We start from the raw sequence: 19,207 nt of genomic DNA on the forward strand, positions 1-19,207 counted from the left end.
GAGGTCATGCCAGGGTCTTCTTGCCTGGGCTGGTTCCATCCTAGCTGTGGGTCAGACCCTGCTGGGTGTGTGAGTCATAACATTGCAGATAGATGTCCTGGGACAGTCCTGGGAAGTCACCCAAACCCTGATCATAAATCCAGGGGAGATTATCCCTGGATCAGGATGGCAAGATTTCCCACACTGTGAGTCCTCTCCAGATGGGGCTGGCCACCAAGGACTTCCCATGCAAAGCCTCTCACACTCTGCTCAGCCCTGGACTTCCTGTGTCACCAGCCAGGCCCTGAGCCATGGTGGACTCTGAAGGGGTCTCTGAGGGTACTTAGTGCTATCTGCAAAGGCCCAGCAAACAGTTGCATGAGTCAGAGGTCAGACATTTAGCACACACATCAGTTTTCCTGGACCTTTCTTGCTCACATGCATCACCTCAGTGCCCATTGTCTGCATGGAGCTGTGTGGGGCAGAGGCTCCTATCTTGAGGACTGTGGTTAGCTTTTATGCCTCAGGTGATGATGGCTCAGCAAGCCCCACAACATGGTTAGTGTCTTGGCTGTTTGGAGCATATTGGTGTTGGGGTTTATTGAATTCAGCATCTTTTCAAATATATATAGGTTCTATCTGGATGCCTGCATGTTACCTTGAAAAATCTTTTTGCTCGTTTAGAAGCTGTGGTTATTTCTGGGTCTGAATTGTGGTATAATGTTAGCTCAAGTCCCAGACTATGGCTCCTGCCTACAGGATCCACCTGAACCCCAGAATCGAGCTGCTGCTTCTCGGGTTCAGCAGTCTGAGGTGAGCCAGTTCCCCAGTGCCATCCAATGGCAATGTCCAGTGGTAATGCCTGGTGACAACAAAATGCCTGGTGACAACATCCCCAAAATGACGCTTCTGGACCTTAGTTTGTAGCTTGCAACCTACCCTCCAGAGATTGAGAATGGGATTACAGCTGCACCCGAAAGAGACAGCATATGGGCATTTCTAGTTCCTGTCCAGCACCCTGCGACATTCTTAACACAGGTAGAGCCCTGGCTCTGTGGGCCTTGGTTCCCTCCCATTCCTACCTGCTTCTTTGCTGTTTCTCTTGGGCATGGTGGGCTAATTCACAAGCAAGAGCCTGTGGACGAGCAAACCCCAGGCTGGTGGCTGCGTTGATCAGTTAAGCCTCTGCCATTCTTTGTGGCAGGAAGAGCTCTTTGTCACCTAGGAGGTGAGGTCATTCCTCCCACAGCGTGGCACTGAGCGTGGCAGATGCTCAGTGAACATTGGTGAAGGTGTTGAGTACTCATTCCCACCATCATAAACAGCTTAGCTGGAGCCCATCTGAAGGTTGTTGAGTCAACAGGAAAGGGCAACTTCCTGGTTGGAGAACCCTTCCTAACTCTGTGGACGGCTAGGTACCATCACACCCTGACCTATTCCATTAATTATCTCTGAAGCCATCCTGCAGTCCTCCAGTGTATGGTGATCCACACCTATGCCGACTGCTCCCAAGAGAAGCACATGCTCTGTGCATTCTAGAGCCTGTTCCCTTTGTTGGTTCTGATGGGTCAATGTGTTGGGTGTTTCTCTCAAAAGGTTGCTTTCCTCTCTTCTGCTGCTGCTATCGTCATTCCTAATTGCATCTTTCCTAAAACAGCATTTGGCACCAAACCCAGCCCAGCTAATGCATAGGGTAGCTCTCCTTATCTTACTGGCAAATATTTTAAGAACAAATGGTGTAAACATGCATCCTCAGAACAAAAAGAAAAGGAGTCCTTCATTTAGCAGAATTTCTCCAATCACCACGTCCAGAATAACTGGGATTCAATGGGACTCAGAGTAACAGGGTGTTTTATAGTTGGAAACCTAAGCAGGCAGCATCCACAGGTGTCTATGGAAGAGCCTCAGTCTGAGGGGACCTGGAAGAATAGACCAGCATTCAGCATCTCCAGGTGCAGATGAGGGTTTATCCACCCAGATCAGTACATTCATCTTCCTCAGAGCTGAGAAATCTGGACCCAGGTGGTCCACATCCCATTGTCTGCATGGTTTGATCTTCTTGCTCTGGAACCTTATTTTTAATAAATGTTAAGATAAGAAAGTCCTGGTTGCAACTACTGGAACAGAGAGGTCCTGACTCTATGGCAACTCTCTGACAGGGCAGGTGCTCCAAGAACAATATCTATATCTCTGCCACATGCCCCCGAGCTCAAACAACAGACACATGGTGCTCTTGCTCTGTGTGGTCAGCTTAGGCAGCTGTAAAGTGATGGCCAAGTGTCCAGGGGACACCAGGTATCCAAGAATGGTATTATTTGGAGAGTTCAATGAACAGAAATGTAGTAATAGAAATATTGCCACATTGCTGCAGGCTGCATCCTCACTGCCTTTGCACTGCTTTAGAGTACAGAAGGAGGCTGACGATATAAGTCACACATAACCGGGGTTTGGCCCCAGGACATTAGGGATAGTCTTCTGGTGAGCCTGGCACCTGGGTAGATGGCTCTGTGGAGATGCTGGCCTCCAGGCTCTGCAAGCAGCCCAAGGGCTCTGGTCTTCAGGGTCTGTGGTCTTCAGAGTCTGGGGCACTCTAATCTGAGGAAGGAATCATGGTCCCCTGCATCCTCCTCTCCAGGCTGTGCAGACTGGCTGAGTATTTACTTGTTTGTGAACACAGTACAGAGCAGCCAGCATCCTTCTGTGAGCAAGAACAATGCAGTGGCTTTTGTGAGGCCAAGAATTAGTCACTTGTCAGGGACAATCCAGGTTAGAACAGATGGGCCATAGTTCAGAGGAGGACAAAGTATTCATAAGAAGGACGTTTTCCCACTTTAATTCCAATTCAATCCAGCAGGTCAGTCCACTTTGATGACAAAAATGAAGATAGTTATTTCTAAAAGACTTACTTCAGAATTGTAGAGCAAGCTCAGAGGAATCACAGAAACCTCCTTGCTCAGCAGCCACTTTACCTGAGAACAGACAGAAGGCTGCACAGTGTGCCCTACATAGGAGTGCCTTACATGGGTATACTCTGCACAGGTGTGCTCTACACAAGTTCACCCTGCACATGAGTGTCCTACATAGGTACACTCTGCACAGGTGAGTCCTGCACAGTTGAGCCTTGTACAGATGTGCAAAACCCAAAGTTGGTGGTTGTACTGATGTAGTTAAGCTTCTGCACCTCTGTAGCTCCTGGGTTTCCACTTTCATGCCAGTAAGTGAGAAATAGTGGACTGTCAGTGTTTAGAACCTATTGATTTGTTTCTGAATCAGTTGTTTGGAGGTGAAAATGTGTTGACCTCTCTTAGCATCACCATTCTTTACACATTTACTAATTAGCATTCTCAGAGTCTTCTCTTCACTAGGGAAGAGCTACAATTCCTTCTTAAAGACAAAAGACTGGGTATTTTTGACCCCTGTTAAATTTACTACCAGACAATAATCTCATCACTGCTTATATTACAAGCAGTAGATGCTGAGGGCTTACAAATGGAGGATTCAGTCAGACTGTGGAATATCATGCTGCCATTAAAAATGATGGCATTCTGCATAACATGAAAAATGAGAGATGATACATTGTTAAATGGGAAAACAAGGAACATATCAATATATAATTCATACTTCTGTATAAAGAAATCATTTTTCTCTTCTCTGCATGTGCTTGTGTAACGGTATCAAGTGGATTTCCATAGTCTTGAGCTCACTCAGGTCCTAAGGGGGCAGGTGCCCTCCCCAGTGTATTCAGTATTCAGTATTCAGAGGAGGGTCTGACAGTTGCCTCTGCAAGTTAAGATGAGGGAGTGTCAATGGGATACCCTGTTCTTCTCCCCCAGCTGAGTGAGGGACACAAGGAAGCTGTGCTCTAAAGGGATAAAGGGAGGGTTTGAGGCTGGGGTTGGCTCTGCCAGGCAGAGAAAAACACCTGGAGGCCTCATGATGTAGCCCTGCAGAGCAAACTGGCCTGGGGCTTTTCTAGATCCTGCCCGGCAGGACAGCCCGGAGGGCCACTGAGGCAGCCAGTCTATGGGGAATGCCCATAGACTGGGGGCCCCAGCATGGGACACTGAGCAGACCACCAGCCCTGAGGAGCTGACTAGTTTACCTGCACTCAGCCCCTGCCCAGCTCTGTACACAGTCCGGATGCCACATCTGAAACGTGGGTCACACTAGGGCTTTTCCCCAGAGGTGCGAGTCTGCCACAGACACAGAGTGCTGTACAGCAGGCCTGGCCCTGCTCCTGATTCTTCCTCCCTGAAGCGTGACTCAAGCAAAGTCTCACAGGGCTGTGGCATCCCAAAGGATCTCTGTCTGACTCTGTGTCCTGCCAGATGACCATTCTGTTCTGGCCACAGTGAATTCTGTACAAGAAATGGCTGGGGTACAAGAAGTGCTTTGCCTGTTTCTCCTGAGATAAGAAAACAAATCACCCCGTATCATAAAAGAAGTTGGATTCGATTGTGTCGCCGTTGAGGGCAGTTGAGCTGAGCTGCTGCACAACTGAGGCCCTCACCATCTTTCCTCCTGCTGTTAAATAACAGTTACTATCAAGCTTCTCTCTTCCATGTCCCCCCATCACCCTCTCACATTGTAGCATCCTTCACTCAAATGCCCTACACAACAGGAGGGACAGAGCCCAGGAGGAGAAAAGGCAGTGAGATGAGTGCAGTGTGTCCTCTGCTGAGTGAAAACATGTCTAACTTATTCACCTAGATGCACTTGGCCAACTGGCCAGCTTCACATACAGCCCCTTGAAACAGGAAAGTGGTATCTGGTGGTATTTCTGTTACAACCAGGCAGTTTCAATTGGCCATCTTCACAAGGGTCTCTGACTGCTTATGTCAGGCAGGAATGGGGCACAGCAGAGCATGGCCCCTCAGACATGGAGGTGGGGAGGTGCTTGAGCATCTGGCTCAATACCTGTTCCTAAGGCCTTCAGCACATTTCAGGAAGAGAGGAAGGTTCACATCTCAGCTCTTGCTGTTTGCTGTGAGATGTCAAGAGAACAGCCAGGCTCCAGCTGCCCTGAGCTCACTGTGAGCACTGCCTGGATCTTGCTGTCCTGCATCCTTTTTACAAGAAGGACTGTGTCTTTAAATTTAAGCTTTTTGAATGCAAAATTGGGCTGGATTGACCACAACCCAGGTTGGCTGAAATTGTTCTTCAGCCACATTCAGCAGACACCCCCCAAGGCTGGAAGGTCCAAGAAGGCCTCATTCAGCCCCATAGCTCTCACTTTGCTCCTCTGGGCTCCCTCATATCAGTGGGATAGACCTTTCCCAAATGACCACTTTCAAGGGGAGCAGTGCCTGCCTATGCCAGGCCAGGGCCCCACACATGCTCCTGTGAGACTGAGTGGTGGGTGCAGGTCACAAGACATACACATTCTGGGTGGGAACGAGCCCTTGGGTGGGGATAGGAGGAGCCCATGTCAGCCCTGCCAGGTTTGCAGAACCTGCCTGCTAAGCACAATGGAGCTCAGGGGCTGAGGCCACTGGAAGGGAGGCTCCATCTCTGGGAAGCAGGTCTGCATGCCACAGAAGACAGGAGGGAGTGCTGTGGAGTCCCTCAGAGAGAACCACAGAAGGTCAGGCAAATTACCAACTCCAGTGCTGTAGGATCTAGCTCACCCCCTTCAGGTGCAGACAATGCAGATCACAGATGTCTGGGGAGAGATTCGTGGGAAAGACCAAACCCAACAGCCAGCTCAGGGCCCGGGGGAAGGCATGCACTGTCCATACTAAGTGAAACAGGGCACAACCTTGTGTCCTAGAATATTTATGGGGTATGACTTATACCTCCAATCACCAGGCCACTAACTCTCCTCTGGGGTCCCCCCACCACAACCTAACTCCAAAACTTAAATACCCAGAGGTACCTTTTTTACCGCACTGGGAGTGCAGATCAGCAGGGAAAAAACTAATGATTCTCTAGAAATTTAACTTTTTGTTTAAAAATGTGTTATAAACACACAATGGTATACTGTTCAGCCTTTAAAAATAGGGAAATCCTGTCATTTGCTACAACACAGATGGACCTGGAGGACGTGATGCTGAATGGAATCAGCCAGGTGCAGAAAGACAAATACCACAAGGTCTCATGGGATCTGCAAGTGGTTCTCACAGAGCAGAGCACAGAGTGGCACTTGCTACCAGGGTCTCGGGTGATAGGGGCTGGTCAGATGGTACAAAGTTGCAGTTGGATGGGAGGAATATGTCCTAATGATATTGCTGTACAAGGCAACTTAGAATACTGGAAGAATTAATTGTAAATGTTCTCACCACAAAGAAACAATTTTTGAGAGGGTGGTGTATGCTAATTAGCCTAACTTGATCATTCCTTGTTATAGACATCTCATTTACTCCATAAATATATACAATTGTCAATAAAATAAACAAGTACACAGTGCACATTGAATGCTTCACAAGCCTGGTTATTTCTCCAAAGCTAGCTGAAATGAACACACAAGCCATCCACATTCTCAGCAATACTGTGCAAGAATTCCACAGAAAACCGGTTTTCAGGTGGTTACTAACAGCAGTTTTCCTCCTTGAGAAGCTTAGCACAGAGGAGCCCTACCTGCTGCTGCTCCCCAGGCAGCCAGGCGCCTGGCCCTGGTTTGAACCTCACCCCTGCCTCTTCTTCCAGGCTGCGGTGGCATCTGGGACAACATCACCTGCTGGCACCCTGCGGACATTGGGGACACAGTCACTGTGCCCTGCCCCAAAGTGTTCAGCCACTTCTACCGCCACCCAGGTACGGCGTGTGGGAGATGCCTGTGTCCGGGTATTTGCGTCTGAGTCAGTTTTCCATTTTGGCAACAAGAAACGGGGCCTTACTTTCTTTGACAACTCCTAACTGCTTCCTGCTTCAAATGGAGATAGGGAGCAGCTGCACATGTCGGGGGCACTTACTTTAGGGAGCAGGAGAACATCATCCACTTGAACCCAAACAGGTGAGCAGGGCAAGCATGGAGCGAGAACCAAGTGAAAATGGCTCAGAGCTAGAGACACAGACAAATGGGAGACAGAGCGCAAAAATTGTGTATAGGGGTTATGGAGACAGGGAGGAGAGGTTCAAGAATTCTCTGCTGGTCCCTGAGGTTTTGAGGGAAATTGAAGAATCCAGGCCACTGCTTCAGGTGGGGGTGTTTTAGGCCCCCACCTGCTGACTGTAGTGCTGTTGCCTGAGGTCAGCAGCTTCTGTGCATTTGCAACTCAGGAGGGAGCTGCCCTGGCCCCTCCCCATGCACTTGCTGTGCTCTGTGCTGCACACTTGACTCAAGATGCACATTTCCATCACATGGAGAAATCTGTGTGGAATAGTAGAGAATAGAAGACATATCTGGAAACAGGACAGCATGATGCTTTGAAGAACTGTGCAGAATTTATTTTATCTGGGAGATCCTAGGAAGATTTGGTCTTGTTCTGGGAACCTGAGCCCCACCCCACCTGGCTGAGGCCACATCTGTGCTGGTCATCCACGGTGCCACATTAGAAGACCTAAATCATTCTAGAGAATCTGAACTTCAAAAACTTCCACCCAGTCAACGTGATCTACCAAGTGGCTTGAGCCATAAACTTTCTCTGGAAGTCCCAAACCCATTAGCATAGGACCATGAAGCAGCTGTGCTGCACACACCTTGGTCAGGAGTGTCCCTGAGTGGGTGACCTCAACAGATCTCCAGGAGAGGCAATGTAGGCCTGGGACCTGGAGTCCACTTGAGGCTGGAATTGGTTGGTCTGGGCCTGGGATTTGCCCACTTTGCCACCCCATCTTACAGGAACTGCTTACATACCATGTCTGTTGAGAGATAAGCTTGCTCTTGGCATTGGTTAATTGCCCAATGCCAGTGGGCAGGTGTGTGCCCCAGGGCAGAAGAAATCATAGGACTTCTGAGTCAGAAAACCTGTCTCCCACTCAATAGTTACCTAACACTTGGGACCTTCCTCTCCCATTTGTAAAATGGCTACCACATGTGCCTTGCAAAGTTGTCCTGGCAATTCCACAGGGATTCAGGAAGTGCAGGGAGGGGGAGCTCAGGGCCTGATAGGCTCAGAAACTGGTGCCCTTGTTTCTTTCCTTACCCTCCAGGACTGTTGTTGGGTGTGGTCATTTGCTACATGTTCTTTGTAAACAGAAGAAACACTACATCTCTGAACTCGCCATAGGTTCAAGGTCATCTAGGAGCAAACAGTGAGATTTTACAAGATTACAACTGCCTTTAGTTCTTGCAATTTAAACCTTAATCCCACAATCATTTTCCTCCTGCTGGTGGCCAAGTGGAGCCTGCTCTGTGCTGCCTCTTGGGCAGTGAAGGTGAGGGACAAACTGAGAAGGAGAGCAAGTGCCAGGATCTGGGGCAGAATGGGGCAGCTGGGACCAGGGACAAGTCTTGGCCATAATCAAGTGGTTATGACAAACCATCGAAGCCTGCCAAGAATTTCGTACTGCTCCAAAATAACAGTACTTATAGTTACAGCAATTCTAAGTATGACCTCTGATTTTATTGCTGACATGGCGCATCCACTCGCATCTCCTGGACCCTTCAAGCCCATGAGGTGGATCGCAGGCAGGCGGGATGCTGGCCAGGGGCAAGGCAGCATTTAAGATGGCTGAGATTTCACACTTGCTACTGAGGCTGGCCTTGCAGATAAAAATATCTGAGCTTTACTTTCCAGGAAACATAAGCAAAAACTGTACAAGTGACGGATGGTCAGAGACGTTTCCAGATTTCATTGATGCATGCGGCTACAATGACTCTGAGGATGAGAGCAAGGTAGGTTCCCAGCCCAGCCCCCACTGGGAGCTTCACACCCTGAGGCTTTGGTCAGCTGGGCCACCTCAGCCTACAAGAATTTTGTGGTCTCCTTCCCTCTGTTTAGTCCAAGTCTCTGCCTCAGCTCTGCTACAGGTGTTTGGGACTCCTGTGATTGTACATAGTTTCAGAGGCAGAGAGAGGCAAATTTTCTTTACCTTTGGTCAGTGGGTGTGGACTGTGGGCACCTGTGGGTGGACTCCACCTGTGTCAAACCATCCTGTGTAATGCCTTGCTGTCAGTTGGGTTTCCTTGTTCTGTTCATGATTTTGCCATCATTTGGGCTCTAAGGAAACCAGCATATTTCTTTTTTTCCCCTTTTTAAAAAATTATCATATTATTGTTGCATCGGGAGTACATTGTGACTTTTACATAAGTTCTTATAATATATCATAGTTGAATTCACCCCCTCCATCATTCCCCTTTCTTATTTGTTTCTTAGCTGAGCCTGCAGCAGACAGGACCAAACCAGGGCACATTTGCAAGCTCAGAAACTGAGTCTGGGGGCAGGTGGCTGATGGTGGTTAATCTCAGGCCATGTGGACCCAGTGGCAACAATGCTCCAGATCGGGGCTGAGGCATTCGTCAGTATAATTTCCAAGAGGCCAGGGGTGTCATATTCGCTGTAGATCTTCCTGTAGGAAAGTAATTGTTGGTAACAAGGACGTTCCCAGAGTGAAGTGTATCCACTCTCAGCCCTGTACTTAGCCCAGCTCTGTCTGCTCCAACTCTCCCAGCCCAGCCCATCCTATGTCAGACACATCTCCGTCCCTCCTCAGCCTTGGTCATCTCCTTGCTGTGCTGAGGGATGTGAGCACCTTATAAACCTACAGTCAGTTGTTTGTGACACATGGCCTGCTCTGGTAAAGGAAACCCGAGAGGGTCCCACACAGCCTCAGGAAATATCACCCATGAACAGATTTCTCCAGAAGCCCTCAAAACACAGGGAGCCATCTGCTCCTGCCACTGAGATGCCTTAGGTCACCTCTCACTTGGCACAAGTGCCCTCCTGCCATTGATGCTGGCAGTGCTGCTATGGGGATTAGCGCCCCGCCCCCCACTTCTCCCTTGCAGAGGATTTGCTTTCCTCTCTTTGCCAAGATTTATCATTCAAGCCCTTCCCAACCCAATTATGAAACCCCGTGTAGGAAATGCCTGTTTTAGCCAGTGTCCCACTGGTTGGAAGATGATGCTCTGCCCTCTGGTCAGGGTTAGTGAGACACAGGGTGGGGCAGCTGAGATGAATGTGTTCTGTGAGCCACTGTCACCTCTTTCAGCTTTGCTAATACCCACTTCACTGGTAGATGCTTAAAGGAATGCTGTGACTCACTCCCCCTTATCTGAGTCCCTATGTCTTACTCTAGAGTCTTCCACTTACTGCCCACACTTGCTTTGACTTTTCTACTTGGTGGAGCAACCCCCAGGCCCCTTACCCTCTTAGGCTCTTTGTGTTAAAGCCCTGGCCCAGGACTGGGACACATCTGTAGGAGAATGGTGTCAACCCTTCAGTGCCATGAGGGTCCTGGATGGTGTCTTCCCATGTGGAGTCCCACATAGTTAGGGAGAATACCCACTTGAGTGTCAGAGACCCAGTTCCTCAATTGAACGGATGCCAGCTCCCTTCTGCCCGCCTCAGTAGCTTGTGATCAGCCCCCAGGTCAGCTGTGGGGAGAGGGAATCCATGACTACCCCCATGCTGTGTGGGTTTGATGACTTGGTTCTGTTGTGTGGTGCCATTCGGTGATGCCAGTTCCCTCGGAAAAAGGGGCTTCTTTTCTGACCCTGGTGATGTGAGGAAAGAAAAGTTCTCATTAAGCAACCTGGGGCTGTCCTGCCCTGGTGTTGTGCATAACCATGGCATTAGATCCTCTTTGTCAGGCATATTCAGTGTTCTTGGAGGCCATCGCCCTCTGGTTATTTGTGCGGCTGTGGGCAGCACTCTCTCCTTGGAGTTAGAAAGAGCCACCTGAACACATGGGCCATTGTGTGAGCTGAACTTGGTGACTGCAGGATGTGCTGGAGTTAGTGTCTCCAAACTCCACTCACACATCCCTGGGAGAAGATTCACCAACCTCGTCAAGCTCACGAGCCATGACCATTGACTTTTAAAGTGCTTAGAATTTAATGCAGCAGAATGTCCTCACCTGCTTGGGTCATCTGCTGTGGGTTGTGACTGGAACCTACACCTTCCATAGACCATCCTGTCCCTTCCCCCAAACTAAAACCCTGTGTGGCTGTTTGCACCCCACTCATTTGGATGGTTAACCCCACCCCATTTTCCACTTGGAGGTTGTCTCCAGGGTCATCCTGATGGCACATCATGCCACAGCATGCTTAATGTCTGCTACTTTTGTATTTATTGGATCCCACAAACATGGCCCAGCTGGTCCCATGTCCAAAGGCCTGGTGTGAGCCTTCACGGGAGCCTATGTGGCAGGAGCATAAAGCTACAGACCTGTGCCTGGCTGCAGTCTTGGCAGCTGCTTGACTTTCAACCTCAGTCATCCCATCAGGGATGAGGTCACAGAGAACTCAGCTCAGAGCCCAGGCAATCTTGTTCTGAACTCAGAACATTTCCACAGGAGGTGTGAGTGGGGTCAGTGTGTCTCCCCAGGAGGCCATCCTATGGGCCTCTGTGAATGAGGCTTCCACTGAAGGGCTGTTTCTGCAGAGAGACAGGTTCCTAGGCCCTGTTCTGAGGACTCTGACTTCTGACCCAGAGCATGAGGATGGCCAGGGCGTGGGGTGGCTTTAGCCACAGCCCTTCCAGGGTAGCCCTGGGATGTAGTCTGACTATTTAAGAGGCTATGGGGGCAGTCCCAGTTACCAGGAGTTTTGGGGCTTGTGAAGTGGTTTATATAAGTGTGTAAGGAGTTCCCATGTCAAGAGTGGGTCACCTGCCATGTGAGGCACCCCATGAGCTTCACTCCATGTCTGTACCTAGATGTAAATAAGACACAGTCAGTGCTGAGCAGTGTTCTAAGGCAGTGCCACCAGCACTGTGTATTAGGAGCTGTGTGTGCAGGTCTGTGTGCAGGTCCCTGGAGAGGTAGAGGCTTGATCCTCACACATGCATTCAGTCCCTCGTGCATCCACTCACCTGGGTGTGGAGATTCCTAGGAGCCTCTGTATCAAGCTCGTTCCCAGCTATAAAGAATGATGGGGATATAGGAGAGCACCTGCCCAGGCAAGGTTAGCTCACTACAGAACATGACCCCTTATTCCTTAGATTTCTACTGGGTCACACCCAGGAGGTGTTTCCAGGGACACTGTTTGGTGTCCAGATCCATTCAGTGCTTCTGAAGGGCCCATCACTAAATCCTGTCTGTGTGAGGCCTAGCGTCTGATCCCCTCACACTTTTCTGCCTAGCCTGAAGAATTATTTTTGTTCTTAATTAAACACTTCAAAGATTCTGCAAATATCATAAACGCATATTCCCTGTAATGGATTAGGAAGTCAAAACACTTTAATGTGAGAAAGCAAAGAAAATGATGACCTAAAACCAAACAATTCTTCTTCCTGGTTTCCAATTCATCTCTTGAATACTTTGGATACTGGGTTGTTTTAGGGACTCTTTCAAGATGGAATGGTAGCATCTCTGATGTCATCCCAGACTCCTGAGCCCTGGGATGGGCTCCAGGACAGTGCTGGGCAGGTGTGTGTGGCCCAAACCAGTCACCTGGCAGGTGAGTGCAGGGGACCCTCTGGGAGATGAGATGGCCTGGGCTTTTCCTGCCCCGCAGCTCATGCTTCATTTTATCAATGTCTCATTCTCTTCCCAAATTCGTACTTTTTATTGGCCTTCTCACTCACACACAGACAAGTTCTGCCATGGATGTTGTGTATGCCATCATTAATGGTTCCAAAATTAATTAAATTCAATGAATGTGAGGGCAATCTGCCTGCGACATCTGTCACCCCATTGGTCGCCAGAGTTGATTCCACTGATCTGCCTGGCTAGGCAGGTGTCCCATTCCTCCTTCACCACTCCATGTGTGTCCCTCCCAAAGCTGTACGCTCAGTCAAAGAGCATGACCATCCCCATTAGAGGAGGACCATTCTTCAGTCAAGGGTATATGAGTAGCTATACGCTGTCCTGCTAAAACCTCCAAATAAGCTCTCGACATTAATTAAACTCAAGAAAAAAAATAGTCTCCACAAAAACCACAGGTATAGGTGCATTTGGAGCAATCCAAAGACAAAAATATACTCAGTGTCTGGAGTTCCAGAAAGGAAAGAAGTGTGGAGACCCTGGGAGCCTCTCTCATACAGTGCCAGAGCCTTCCTGCATGGCTGTGCCTCATTTTCCCAAGAAGCTACAGAGAAGAGTGTGGTGCAGTGATCGGGCCTTGTTTTGTGGGTCTTAAAACCTCAATCAGATCCTGATGTAGGTCTAGCCCAATCACAGCCTTTGACACCAGCTTCTGTGCCCAGCTCTTCATCTGTGTCCTTTACCCAAACCAGCCTGGCCTTATCTAGCCTCAGCAGAACACCTTCATGTCAGGCCTGTGTGTTCCCATTATTGTATAAAGGGTTAGCTCCAGGAGGATTTGAGAAACCACCTGTTCTTCTCTTACTTCCCAGTTGCTATTACCTATGGCTCTTATATAAATGAGTACATGCTCAGGTCACCACACATGGATGGCCTCCAGAACTGCACCCTTGTCCTGTTGGATGGAGCTCATAAGTGGTACTGTAGCTTGCAGTTAACAGAAAACAGAACAAGCATAATCACAGGTGACACACCATCAGGCATGGAGGGACAGAAGCCACAGTGACTGGTGTGAGGCGATGTGGTTGTCCTGCCAGGCAGGGTCTGGGCATGGTGGAGGTCCTGCATTTCCAGTGTGTCTCAGCGACTCCACTCAGAGCAGAGTCTCAAGTTCCCCTACAAAAGGCTAAAAGTCTTGGTACTGGATGTCAGTGTGGGTCCCCCTGTCACTCACTGACCATGAGGTGATTTTAAACAAAGTCCCCATATTGAACTCACAGTTCCCAGAACAGAGGTCTGGATAGTTCCAGCTACTGTCTGGCTTCTTCATGGCTCCTCCCAAACCCAGGTGTCCTGACTGAGGGCACTGAAGAAAATACTTCCTGTTGAAGCCCTGAGCCCCCAACACAAGAAGTGGCAGCTCTCCTCCAGCGATTTGAAGGCCCCTTTTGGGGACAATGAAGGAGCACAGGATTTGCCGCTTTGCTCCTGTCAAAGCCCAGGGCTCAAACCTTGCCAGCACACCTCACACTAGTGGCCAGCACAAGTGGTCAGCTCTGGCATGTTGTGTGTTGTGCCTTTGCCTGCCTAGTTCTTTAATAAAGAGCACTTCTGCTAAATTTAGCCAATAGCTATTCAGGATTTTAGCCCTCCATGTGTCAAGCAGACACATTTCTTCCATATTATGCCATATTCCTAAAAATATTTATACTCTGTCCTCCAGCATCTGGCCACTCTTTCTCTCATGCTGGCTTTGCTTTCCTGAGGTTCCTCATCCCTGAGATTCTGACCCTACACCAGCACTGCCAACACTGTTGCCCCAGGGTTGTGAGGAGGAACTGGCTGAGATTCTCCATGCCACCTGCCCAGGGCACCACCATAGGGACATGGTCAGGCCAGAAGCACTGCAAGGAGTGAGCACCCTCCAGGCGTCAGACTCCAGTGGGAACAGAGCCAAGTCATACATTTGTGTTTTGTGTGGGCTGTAGTCAGCTTCCCACCAAATTCCAGTGGCAGAGTCTGTATCTCATGTCAAGAGGCTGATGAAGACTACACCACATGGCGTTAGATAAATGAGCTCATGCACTTGGTACACTGTGTGTACCAAGCTTAAGGTCAGCCAGTGGTGGGACAAGGGGATGCTTGGTGCAGGGAGGATGAGGTTGCAGTGGGCAGGGCAAGCATGGCAATGTGAAGAGGATGGTCTGGGAGCTGCCCCAAGGATGGTTGGGCTGGATGGACCAATGACTGCCCTTAGGACCCCTGAAGCTAAACTCAGGTTCACAAGCAAACATGTGATCCACAAGTCACCTCAAGAGACCAGACACAATTATTAGTCATGTTTATGAACCTGTCCATGGCACTTAATGCTTTGCAAGTCAGCAGTCTCTTCAGGCCCAAGGAGAATCAGGACCGGGAGGAAGCTGAAGGAAACCCTGCAGATGCCTCAGTCCTGGGAACAGTTGCTTTAAGCCCTGAGAAGATTTAGGGAAGGTTACCCTAAAAGAAGGAAGGTAGAGGCTCTGAAGTTGGAATTGGTGTAATCTGAATAACAGTGTGCAGGATGAAGCCAAGAGAGTACAGGAAAGGATCCATGGCCCAGAGGAGCCAGGCACCAGGTGCCTATCTATGCCAGGACACCAACCATCAGAGACAGTGTAGGTCCGTTGGGATCCCATAGGGCTCTGCGTGGTTGAGTGTGGCAGGGATGATAAGACTCCCCTTGGCCAGCACCCTGGGTGGGACTGTGCTCCAGCTCCTGTCCCCAGCTGCTCCCCTTCTCAGTGCTCTTACATGAGCAGATTTATGTGTGCTCCACCAGCCGGTGGATTGGCTCTGGGAACAGCAGGTGAGGACAGCCTCAGGTGGGGACCTTGACCAGCTGGGAGGGAGGCAGGTCCTGGAGAACATGGTGCTGACTAATCGTGGCCAGGACACACTGAAAGTCACCAGGCCATTCACTGACTGGTCCCACTGGCTTCTCAGGGGACTCACAACACATCTTTCAGGACTAGATGTTCAAGGTCCAAAGAACTGAAAAAAGCACAGAGACAGTTGCTAGTCTCATGTTTGTGCTTGGGTACCCCATGGTTAAAGGCCTAGGAAATAGGAGATGGGGGATGTCTGAGGAGGCTGACCCACTGGCCATCAGACCACCCCATCCCTGTTTATATGATTTAGGACCCAGATGATGGAGGGGGGCAGGGAGTAAGGGGCATGGACAAGGCAGGTACAACTACCGGAAAAAGCGGAAATTCTAGGGGCCTTTTAATTCTGGTATTCTCCCCATAAAAGCCATCTTGTTACATTTTCTGTTTTCTCAACAAGCATATAAATACTTGCATTTATATCAAGTTTACCTTTAACCCTGGACTTTGACAGGGCGAAGGGGATACTTGTGTCTCCTCTGTATCTTTTTAAAAGCCCATCTGAAAGTAAGTTAGTAGCCAGAATAGTGCAAGGGCCCCACGTTCCACACATCCCACAGAGTGAGCCTGACCTGCCTGTTTCAGTGTTTGACAAGCTTCTTTGTCCTCTCTCCTCCCTGCACCTGTCCCTGTGGTATTGACCCCCAGGAGAAAAGGGACTCCTGTAGTGGCTGAGCAGGATTCGCTGACATCCATAGCTCCCACTCCCCACATGCCTGGGTGACCTTTGACCTGCATCTCTGAGTATCCCCTGGAGCCCACATCCACCTGGATCCAGAATCCAGTCCCAGTTTCCTATTTGGAGATGTGGAGACTGGAGAGTGAACACCTGTGCAGGTGCTGGACTGAAAAGGTAGTTCTGCCGACCCAAGACCAGAGGAGGTGAAGAGGCTGTGCTCTGGGGACAGAACTGAGGGAGTGTAACAGGTACTAGAACTGCCTTTGCTAAAACTCACTGACTCCTTACTTAGGCTCATAATTTAATTAAGAGGAAAAAGAAAACTTTGGCATCTGTCTCCATTTTGTACTTGTCTTTGCTCTGAGCCATTCACCTTGCAGCCTCCTTGGAATCAAGGAAGGACTTATCAACAGTATCTTTACAACAAGGGATAGAGGAAACAGCAGAGCCTCCACAGGATAGACCACTTGCCAGGGAGCAAGGACTTGCTTATCCTGACCAGATTGCTCGCCTCAACTGATAACAGACCAGTACTTCCCCAAACTAGTACTGAGATAATGACCAATCCAGCCATACTTTGACCAGGACTGCTTCGTTATGCATTCCTTCCACCCCTGTTCCAATTCATTCTCTATTCAAACCTAAAACCCATGTCTGTGTGGGGAAGATGGGATGAAATGCTTACTTTGCCTTTTCCCCTGTACCTGTTCCATGCAATAAACACTCTTTCTCTGACCTTCACCATTACTCATCTCTGTTTGGCATGTGTGGGCAAGTGTCCAGACCTGACACATGGAGTTAGAGGCTGAACCTAAAACTCTGGTTTCAGGAAGTCTCTGTGAAGAAAAGACCATAAATCCAAGAGATGGACACTATCTTCCATCTGCATCACTTCTCTCATGGCCTCTTGAAAAACAGAGAAATCTTGTGCCAGATTTAAATGTGATTTGTATGGTCAGGTGGAGGCACAAGTGCAGGATCCCCTCTTTGACCCTTGGACGCCAATAGTTCTTCCTACACTTTTCACCTAAGCAGGTCTGATGGTCATATCCTGAAAGCTGAGCCACAGCAGGGGGAGCAGGCCTCATTCATGGGGCTGCTGCTGCTTCAGGACGCCATTGGTCATTTGAAAGTGGCTCTTTACCTTTCCAGACAGAGTTGCTCAGGATCTGATCTGTAGACCCCTGTCACTTGCCGCTCCTGGAAGCACAGTTCTTCATGTCAGGCTTTTCCAATTCTGCACCTGGGGGACTAGCAGGCTGAGACTTCACCTGAGAGATGTGATCTTTTTCGTGAAAAGTAAGACTTTTTAAAAAGTCTTCTTTGGGTACAGTACAGAGCTCCTTAGCTTTGGCAAGGCCTTGTCAGCCTGGGAACACAGTCCTCCCAGGTATCTATGGCTCCCTCATTGTTGGCTCAGCCAACCTCAGATCAAAACAGGAGTTGTGTTGTTGCTGCATTAGGCTTGCAGTACCTGCTCCTAGATGAACATGGACAGATTTCTGTTCTTGTCATTTCCTAGACAGCATGGTCTGACAACTGCTAGGTAGTATTTACATTGTATTAGGTTTGATAAGCCATCTAGAGATAATTTAAAGTGTATGAAAGGGTGTGCACAGGTTATATGCAAGTGCTACCCCATCTTATATGAGGGACTTGAACATCCACAGTTTGGAATCTTGAGGTCTCCAGGCACAATGTGGAGACTACTCCATGAAACCAATGTCCATGCTTGGTGCCCAGCTCCTTCCCAGCAGCCACAGAGAGACAGTCAAGATGAGAGAGTTCTCCCTCACTGACCAGCACCCAGCACCTCAGAAACATCACCAAACCCATAGTAGTGACTATGGTTTTCTACTGAAGGGCATTTCTTCTTGTTTTGTTTTTGTGTTGTTTTAAGATTTTGTTGTTGTTACTTGCTTATCGAGGCAAGGTTTCACTATGGGGCCCAGGCTGGCTTAGAGAGAGCTCAGGGTCCTCCTTTCTTAGCCTCCCAAACGCTGGGAATGCAGGCGTGTGCAGGTGGGAAGGACTGGCCTCCTGATTCGATGTTTCCAGTAGTCCAACAGGTGCTGAAGTTGTTGCTCTGTTAAATATATGTATACACATTTACCTGGGCACTGGGCTCTAGTAGCTGCTGGCATTTTGAGAAGAAATACTTCCTACTCCTCTTTTACCCCTCTTTGACCCTGCACAACTGGCTTCCCAGGTTCATGCAATGCTCCTGGGTTGGACAAATTCCCATGGTGGTGTAGACTCCCTTGGCCCCTTGCCTAGGAGGGGCTGCAGCAGCATCTGTCTTGAAACTACAGGGCCTGTGTCGGCCTCACTGTCCTGGTTCCCTGGCCCTGCCCTATACATGTCCCCAAGTTACCCCCAGCCCCATGCAATGCCCAGGCTCCAGGTCTGACTGAAAGCCTGTGCAAACACAGACCTTTTCCTTCTTACAAACACACAAACCTCCCAGAAAATAGCCTGCTATGAGAGGCTAAAGGACTCACTGGGCCTTGAAGGTAGTTTGGTGATGTTGTGTGGGTCAGTGTTGGAGGTTGTGCAGTTGGAACAAGGCAAGGCTCTTGAGTCTCAAGGGAGAGAGGGACATTTCAGGCAAATATTTCAGAGGGCAGTGGCAGATCAAGGTCCAAAACCTCACTCTTTGCCTGTCATTTTGAGAAAGCCCAGAGGAAAGGGCATGGTAGGGAATAGTCACGACCATCCTCCTAACTCTAGGCTGGACACAGTGGCTCAGCCAGCAGCAGGACAGGGGAGACTCAGCCTCCTCAGCTTCTTCATGAGCATCAGATTTGCCCCTTTAGCTCTTAAACCCCACTGGCTAACCCTGGAGCATCTGCCTTCTCACTGGGCCCTGTGCAGTCGTGCTGCAGTTTTGCTGTTGGAAAAGTAATGCTCCAGGTCCTCTCCCCAGTGCACACTGAAGCGTGCTTCTCAGACAGTAGCACCCCAGTGTCACCTGTGTCCTCCACTAGACTTGCAACAGTTCTCCTGCTTTTTCAAGTTAGTAGGCTGATTTTTAGAGTAGTTTTAAGTATATGCAAAAATGGAGCCCAGAATACGTGTTATTTTCATCTACTTA

The 19,207-nt window shown here is 49.2% G+C and overlaps 1 protein-coding gene across 4 annotated transcripts in view; it reads left to right on the forward strand.

Annotated features, from left to right (window-relative positions):
* The window catches only part of Vipr2 (vasoactive intestinal peptide receptor 2), a 73,864-nt gene that overhangs the window by 8,186 nt on the left and 46,471 nt on the right, over positions 1-19,207 (forward strand). For all 4 annotated transcript variants that reach the window (XM_074059753.1, XM_074059761.1, XM_074059765.1 and 1 more), the window contains exons 3-4: positions 6,625-6,732; positions 8,658-8,755. In XM_074059753.1, the coding sequence (XP_073915854.1) occupies positions 6,625-6,732; positions 8,658-8,755 (206 nt within the window). The remainder of the gene's footprint in view (positions 1-6,624; positions 6,733-8,657; positions 8,756-19,207) is intronic.

Source organism: Castor canadensis, chromosome 2 (genome assembly GCF_047511655.1).
Source record: "Castor canadensis chromosome 2, mCasCan1.hap1v2, whole genome shotgun sequence".
In the NCBI taxonomy this organism is placed as follows: Eukaryota; Metazoa; Chordata; class Mammalia; order Rodentia; family Castoridae; genus Castor; species Castor canadensis.